Source organism: Zalophus californianus, chromosome 8 (genome assembly GCF_009762305.2).
Source record: "Zalophus californianus isolate mZalCal1 chromosome 8, mZalCal1.pri.v2, whole genome shotgun sequence".
In the NCBI taxonomy this organism is placed as follows: Eukaryota; Metazoa; Chordata; class Mammalia; order Carnivora; family Otariidae; genus Zalophus; species Zalophus californianus.
Window position 1 is genome coordinate 115,244,137 of NC_045602.1, and position 8,501 is coordinate 115,252,637.

At 48.9% G+C, this 8,501-nt stretch overlaps 1 protein-coding gene across 1 annotated transcript in view; it reads left to right on the forward strand.

Moving 5' to 3' along the window:
- The window catches only part of CHMP4B (charged multivesicular body protein 4B), a 52,023-nt gene extending 48,379 nt beyond the window's left edge, over positions 1 to 3,644 (forward strand). The window contains exons 3-5 of the mRNA XM_027623484.2: positions 286 to 400; positions 1,439 to 1,565; positions 2,773 to 3,644. Coding sequence (XP_027479285.1) covers positions 286 to 400; positions 1,439 to 1,565; positions 2,773 to 2,837 — 307 coding nt within the window. The 3' untranslated portion in view covers positions 2,838 to 3,644. The remainder of the gene's footprint in view (positions 1 to 285; positions 401 to 1,438; positions 1,566 to 2,772) is intronic.
- Positions 3,645 to 8,501: the final 4,857 nt, after the last annotated feature.

Genomic DNA, 8,501 nt, shown 5'->3' on the forward strand with positions numbered 1-8,501 from the left:
TGACACGTTTATTATTAGCTCACGTGAGAGGTCATGAACGTGGCACCCAACTTTGCTAAGCCTTATTTCCTGAGGGTGTCAGGCTAGATGGTGTCTAAGAACACCTGCATGTTAAAAGGGGGAGAAAGATAATATAAAGACAGACGAGTAATTCCTCAGAGGGGGTCATTACAGGGGATAGGGTGGGAAGCGGATTGTGTGCGGTGGGGTTTCTGTTCCTGCCTTCATGGACCCTCTTCACAAAGACTGATTGTCCCATATGACATCTGTCCATTTCATTTAAAGGGACATCGATAAAGTTGATGAATTAATGCAGGACATTGCTGACCAGCAAGAACTTGCAGAGGAGATTTCAACAGCTATTTCAAAACCTGTAGGATTTGGAGAAGAGTTTGATGAGGTGAGTGGTTTCATGCAGTTCGCATAAGCTTCACAAATGTCACCCGGGCTGCCCTTTGATGTGCTGTTGAAGTCTCTCTGGCATGGTGTATGTGGTTTGGAAATCACCACTTCTCATTCCTCCAGAGTCTTGGACATAAATAGATCATGGTATTAACTCTCCTTAATTCTGGATTTTGGGAAATGGCTTTCATTCACTCTTTGGAATAGAAGTTTAGGTTGAGTAAAGGGACCTTCATAGGGACCCCTCAGCAGGCTTCAGGTCAAAAACTGGTTTCAGTAATTACCTTGCACATTTCATGGGGGACCCTGGGCTCAGAGCTGGGGCAGCTGAGGTGACCGTTCCTTGTAGAAGGTTACAGGATTTTCCCTTGGGCAACTCCGATTTGAGGTAAAGGTGAAGCCAAGGAAAGAGCATTTATATCTGACCCCTGAGGGATCCATCTGGAGCTCGGCCACCTACCAGTTTCTGCTGTAGCAATTGGGATCTTGAGTCTCTTAGGATTTTAAAATACACCAGGCCCTATTGAAGAGATTTCATTCTATGTTAGATCTGCGTCTGCTGAAGGCCAGGTCCTCTGCCCTGAACCTAATTCTTTGTGCTGATTCCCACTGTAGCTGGAAAAAACAGCTTGTGGCTCTTAGACTTGGCTCCCAGCACCAGGGTCTTCATGTTTTCAGACTGAAATTTGATGGACTAGTCAAGTTAATTTCAATTCAGCAAATATTCCTGAACATTCACTGAGTGTACCCAGTTCTGAGATAAAGAAAGAGGAATGAAAAGATGCAATCCCTTCTCTCAAAATGCTGACAGCTAGTGCAGGACACTGGATATAGACTTTGTAACTGCCTGATAGGGTATTAGGTTCACCAGTAGAACCATGTTTAAGGTTTGAGTAAGAGTATGGACCTGGAGATCATCTCCCTTCTGACCTTCCTAGAAGGGGTGTGTGTCCTCTGGGTCATCAGGAAAGAGGGACTGTTGCAGGGGGTAGGATTCCCAGGAACATGTCTCTCACTCTTCTGTTTCCTTTACCAGGATGAGCTCATGGCAGAATTAGAAGAACTAGAACAGGAGGAACTAGACAAGAATTTGCTGGAAATCAGTGGACCCGAAACAGTCCCTCTACCAAATGTTCCCTCTATAACCTTACCATCAAAACCCAGTGAGTACTTCTTACCCAGTCATGACATACCCCTAATGCCCTGTAGTGGGTAATCTTGAGGTTGGTTGGCCTCAGTTTGGGTCCTGAGTTTGCCTGGGATTGAGAATCACAGAAGATCTGTTGTGATGGCCACGGAGACACCATCACCTGTCTTTTCCTAGTTTCTCTGTAGAACAGGGTTTCTTAACCTCGGCACTGTTGACACAGCCAGGTAATTCTTTGGGTTGGGGGAGGGGGGTTGTTTCATGTATTACAGATGTTTACACAGCACCCGTGGGCTCTGTCCAGATACTGGCAGATGTCCCCTGCAGGGTGTGGGGGGATCACCCCCAGTTGAGAACCACTCTTCCAGAATGATTTTTCCTATGTCACTAAACAAAAGAAAGTTCTAGGCACTGGGAGAAGGGGTGAGAGTTTAATTCCAGGACAGCTGTTGGTTCCTGTCTAATATCCTCTGCTGTGCACATCTGCAAAAACTTGGGGCCTCAGAGGCAGCCACTGTGGGAAGGAAATATCTTTGGCTCTTCTAGAGACATGGTTCTATAAAACTTTCATTTCTTTCTCCCTGCTCCTTCTTCCCCCTCCCTCTTCTGTTATTTCACCTTAGGTGGGTAGAAGTATTCCACATCAAACTTCTAGGAAAGGCACAGAAGTTTGACTTGGCATGGAGAGAGAGCCTGGGGGGCAGTGTAACGAGGCTATAGTCCCCTTACCCTCCCATTTATCCAGAAGAAATGGCCCCTCAAGTTGAGTCGGCAGCATGGTGGTGGGTTCAGGCAAAGGGGGTCCAAACACTGTTTAAGGGGCACCTGTGGGTGTGGAGAGGTGGTTCAAGCCACTTGAGGTGGAGGGGGATTGCTGGCAAGGATTAGATCTCCTCTGGGGTTCTTCCTGATTTCCCCATCCTTGAATGCTCTGGGACGAGTTCCTACGGACTGTCAGTGTGGAATCCTTGTTTTGCCCGGCCCCGATGCTGGTGGAGGGGGTGGTGCCGGGAACGTGTGCCTGTTATCTGGAGTTCTGTGTTGCAGCTTCCAGGCGCAGAAAAACAGTCTGCTGATAGCCTGGAATGAGGCTGGGTGCCAGGGTTGTGCTACATCATGTCTCTAAATCAGCCCTGCCCCTGCGCCCAGCCAGAATGTGTGAGAGCATCGTGGTTACAGTGTGGTCACAGCCCTCCTAAGTAGCCTTTTCTCCCTTCACACAGCCAAGAAGAAGGAAGAGGAAGAGGATGACATGAAGGAATTGGAGAACTGGGCTGGATCCATGTAACTGGTCCAGTGCAGCTGGGCCCAGACAGACTCTGGTGACCCGTGCAGCGGGCAGGCGTGTGCGCGTGCGGGGCAGGCAGGACATGGTGCAGGCAGGTTCCATTGCTCCTGAGTCTCCCTCCAAAGCCTTGGGGCCGCATCACTGCTCACTCTCTGCACAGCATGGTCTGCACCCAGCGGGACAGGGCGGGGGGAGGGGGGCGGGCGGGTGGGGTGGGAGGTGCCTGCTGTTTATAATGTTGAATTTCTGTAAAATAAACTGTATTTGCAAATCCAACATTGAGCTTCTGGACTATGCTAACTCCACTGCTGAAGCTCAGTGGAAAGGGTCGACCGTTTGCAGTTGAAATGATCTGAAAATGTAGCCTCTGTCCTTTTAAGTCAGTTGACTTGTCGCACATTTCTTTGTAAGACTTGTATGGTACTGGCAGAAAAGTTTTTTAAAAGCCATAGGCTTTTCCTTGTCCTTAGCTGTAATAATGCATCTGACTTTGGTTTCCTTGAGAACTGTATTTCTGTCCATTTCCTGTGTACTGGCCCCTGTGTTTACCAATCTGCCTACCCCTCACTCCTATTCCCCTGGTCTTTTGGAGTTTGTGACACTGATTTGAAATGGATGGTGTTCTCTTGAGAGCAAGTGAGACTGTAGAGTTAAACCCCAGCTATACATTTTTCTAACATAGCTCTAAGGTCCTTGTTGCTGTTTGTGATAACCGATAGATAACTCATTGGAAACATGTGCATACATTTATATTCAGATGAAATTATGGTTTGCACTGTCTATTAAATATCTCAATTAATTTTCATACTTTGCTGTTGTGTTCAATCTGTCATTTGCTTCGGGAGCTGACTCTTCTGAGGCTAGCGTGGTGTCCAGTGGAGTCTGTGGAAACCTACACAAGACTTGAGCATGACCTGCATCAACAATCTGTACCAAGGAACAGAGTGCATCTTACTAGAAATGTTTCTAAGTTCTGGAGATCGTGGATCTGTGGCCTTCATCTTACCTGGGGACCCTTGGGTACAGTTCAGGAGTGAGGGGTTCTTGTGCAGTTCCGTGGTCTTCCCTTGTTTTTCTCTGTCAGTGTCCATGGGCAGTGCCCACGGGATGGCAGAGCCTCCCCCTGTTGGAAACCATGGTATTCCTACTGACTAGGCCCATCTGGTGCATTGGTTTAGTGAACCAATCTGGTACATTGGTGCACTGAAGAAAATGGCCTTTCCCGTGGAGAGAAAGTGTAGGGCAGTGACTAAGAATCTAGGACACACGTGGTAGTCTCAGGTCTGCTGTGACTCACCACGTGACCTTGGCCCAGCCTCTTCCACTCCCTCTACTTCTCTTTAGTCCTATCCCCCCTGGAGAATCTGATGACCACTATGGACCTTCTTTAGAAAAGTGGATCTATGAACATGTATTCTTAATTCTGCATGCCAATTGGGAGAATTTGAGAGGATCCCTTCTCTAATGCCTATCCCTAAACCTCTTAAGATGAAAATCACCTTGGGGCTCCTGGGTGGCTCTGTCAATTAAGCTTCTGACTCTGGATTTTGGCTCTGGTCATGATCTCAGGGTTGTGAGATTGAGCCCCATGTCCAGCTCCGCACTGGGTGTGGAGCCTGCTTGGGATTCTCTCTCTCCTTCTCCCTTTGCCCCCCCCCAAAAAAAGATTACAGTGACCCTGAGTTCACAATTAAAACACTGCCATCGCTCACTGGGTACCGTGGGGCTAGTTGCCCACTTTCCCCGATCTCATTTTCCCATCTGTGAAATAAGGGGGTGGGACCAGATCATCGGAGGTCCTGTCTGTGAAGTTGCTGATGCCCTGCGCCTCACTCCTCGTTTCTCATCTTCCCTGGCTGCCACACTTAGGATTAGACTTGACCACATGGCTTGGAAATTCATGACTTGTGTGGAGGTTGGGTCTGGCTATTCTCAGAAGTTCTTTTCTTTCCACCTCAAGAAGAATCTAGTGGCAACACTTGCTGCCAGCTTCCCACCCTCTTGGAGCAGTTTGTGTAGCCCCTGGGCATCAATTTGGTGTGGGGGATCCAGAGTGAACATTCCTAAGCTCTTCTCATCAGTTGCCTCAGGGGCTTCTCACCCAATGTCTGAATGAGGGTAACTCACAGGTCCAACCATCCAGCTCTCTGCCAGGCCTGAAACCAGGTTCAGGGCAGTGTCTGGGGCTCCTCTGAGAAATAGCTGCTTATTCCTCTTAAATGTGGGCCCTGTGCCAGGCTGTGGGTTGCCGTGTTCAATAATGCTCAGTCTCTTTCCTGCTCTTAGGAGGTTCTCAGGCTGGAGAGAAAAGTTACTATGTTAGGATTCCTTGGCTACAAGCTACAGATGACTCAGTTGACTAGTATAAACAGTAAAGTCATCTACTTATCCATTCAAAGCTTACTCAACAAACATTTACTGAGCACCTACTGTGTGCCAGGCATTGTTCAAGGCACTGTGAGTGCATGCAACAAAGTCCCTGCCCTCGAGGTGTTTACATTCTAATAAGTCTCAGGAGTAGAAATCTTGGTTTGGTAGAGGGTTGAATGGGAATGGTGAGGGCATGGGGGGAGTCTGGGTTTGAGGCAGTGGCTCAACCACGTCCTCAAGAACTAGGATCTTTGCATCCTTCTGCTCTGCCACTCTCCGTACATTAGCTTTTCCTTATTGGGCTTGGTCCCTCTTGGTCATTAGATTGCCTTTCATCACACACCCAGGATCTAGAAGCAGAAGGAGCAGCATAGCCAGAGTTTCTTTCACCTCTGCCCATGTTAACAGGAGGCAAACCTTTCCCAGGAGGCTCCACACAAACTATCCCTATATCTCGTGGACAACTGTTGCATGGTCATTTCTTGCTGTGAAGGAGTCTGGGAAAGTGGGGACTGTACAAAAGGGTCCAATCAGGATTCTCCCCTTGGGCTGGGATGGACCTCCCTTCTCTGAGCCCATTACTATTTTTAAGAAGGAAGAAGAGGGGATGGTTGCCGAGTTAGGTGGCACCAAGTGTCTACCACAGAGGCAGACACTGAAACAGACAGATACGAGATCAGCTCTATCCGTTTATTCCAAAAAGCGGATCAACCCATGATGTATTCCTCTCAAATCCTTCAATGTGCCTCCACCCTCTCCCCTTCTGTGGTTGGAAAACTAAGGTGCGTTGGACTTACCCAGGGAGCTTGTTAAAAGTTCGGTGTCCTGGGCCCCATCCCCTGAGCTGGGTGGGGATCCAAGAATTTGCATTTTAACAAACTCCTTGGATGATTCTGATGTAGTGGTACTGGGGCTACACTTTGGAACACTAAGGTGGACAGGATCAAGACCTCAGAATGTTTACATGAATCCTCCATAAGCTGGAACCTCTCCCCACGTCTCCCCCATACTGTTGTGCAGAATCTCCTGTCTCCAGAGAACATGTGTTCTCTGCCTCCCAGCCGTTATGTGGGCTCCAGTTCCCTAGCCTTCCTCTCCTGAGCACAACCCGCCTCATTCCTGCAGGGATTTGCTGCTTCCTTCTCTACTTCCCATTTCCCACACTCTTGTTAGGATTCCTTACCTTCTTCCCAGACAGTGAGATCACTGCATTTCCTCACCCCCTAGATCTGCCCGGCACAGATCAGGTACTCAGCGATGTTTGTGTGAAAGCATGTATACGGTCAGAGGGGAGCGTGCTATTGATTCGGTGTGCCAGGCGGAGGTGGAATTTGAGCCTGGGCTTGAAGGAGTGGATTTTTGATGTGTGCCTGCGATGAGTGGGAGATTCTAGACCAAGGGAAGCTTGGGAGAGGAGACAAGAAGGCAGGGAGGCGAGGGCTGCCTCAGGAGGATTTGACTGGGGGACGGGCTTGCTTGCGAAGAGATTGAGGTAGAACTGGAAAGGTAGGTTGGGGCTAGACTGGGATCTCGGGCATGAGACTGAGGGGTCTACATAGTCAAGAATCAAGCAGGGAAGGAAGGGAGACAGGGACGGTAGGGGAAAGAAGGAAAAATCAGTTGCTCAGGCAATAGTTTGGGGGCCAGAGCAGGGGTAGAGATGAAGCTTTTTAGGCTGCCTCCCATTTCCCTCAGTGAAGTGAGGGGTGGCAATTTCAGAAGCAGCCGTACCATGGGGTAAATTCCTGCATCTTCCAAGTGGAGGCTGGACAGTGGGCTGGTGTGTGGGCAACAGCAGGCCAGGATGTAGATGGGAGCCTGGCATATAAGGTTCAGATCCTGCCTCTGTAGTGCAGGGACCGTGTGAGCCCCGGGAGGTGACTTCATTGCCTAAGCCCGGTTTCTCATCTATAATGTGCAGGCACTAAACACCTGTTTTGTTTTCTAGTGCCTCTATTACAAATGACCACAAACCAGGGGCCTTAACACAGTAGAAATCTTCTCTCACAGCTTAAGAGGTCTGAAGTCCAAAATCAGCAGGGCCACACTGCCCTCAGAGGCCCTAGGGAGGGTCTTTCCTCACCTTTTCTAGTTTCAGGTAGCTCCTAGCATTCTTTGGCTTGTAGCTCTCTCACTCCAGTCTGTGCCTGGTCTTCTTAGGGCTTTCCTATGTGTCTGTGTGTCCTTTCCTGTCTCTTATAAGGACACTTGTCATTGTTAGGGCCCACCCTAATTCAATATGATCTCATCTTGATCCTTACTTTAATTATATCTGCATAGACCCTATTTCCAAATAAGGTCACATCGTGAGGTTCCAGGTGGACATGAATTTGGGGGGACACTATTCAACCCAGTGTGCTGCCTCGTAGAGCTGTGAGGTCACAGCCTGTAAAGCACACAGCAAGGTTTAGAGAGCTCTGTGAGGTAGAGGTGGGAAGTCCAGCTATTATGAGCCCCACTTGCTAGATGTGAAAACTGAGGCTTTAGGGAAACTCTGGGTCCCACTTGCTAGTAAGTGACAGAAGAAGCAGATGAGTTGCTTATTCTATGAAGGCCATTCAACATCTGTATTTTGGGCGTCTTTATGCCAGCTCATGGTTTGGTGGAAAAATTAGTTCATCATCATTGCCATGACAGGCTGGGTAGTCAATGTAGTGAAACCCTTTGAGAAGAGGGAGGGTACCTGCCCCAGGAGGGCTTCTGAGAGGAAGTACCATCTTAGCCAAGATTGCGGGGTACTGAGGAATCAGCAAGGGAAACAGTGTGAAAGACAGAAGTTAGGATAGTTTTCAGTGGCAGGTGCAAAGGCCTGGAGGCCACCCTGGGCTTCTGTGTGGGCCTGGGCTGGTCAACGACACAGAGTCAGTAGACCTTCAGCTATGTATTTATGAAGTGAGAGGCGCCTGGGTGGCTCAGTCAGTTAAGCATCCGACTCTTGATTTTAGCTCAGGTCATGATCTCAGGGTTGTGGGATGGAGCCCCATGTGGGGCTCCGCACTTAAAGCAGAGTCTGCTTGAGATTATCTCCCTCTCCCTCTGTCCCTTCCCGTGCTCACAGTTGCTCACTCTCTCTCAAATAAATAAATATTTAAAGATTTTATTTATTAATTTGACAGAGAGAGAGAGGGAGAGCAGGAACACAAGCAGGGGGAGTGGGAGAGGGAGAAGCAGGCCTCCTGCAGAGCAGGGAGCCCGATGTGGGGCTCCATCCCAGGACGCTGGGATCGTGACCTAAGCGGAAGGCAGACGCTCAAAGACTGAGCCACCCAGGTGCCCCAATAAAATCTTTTTAAA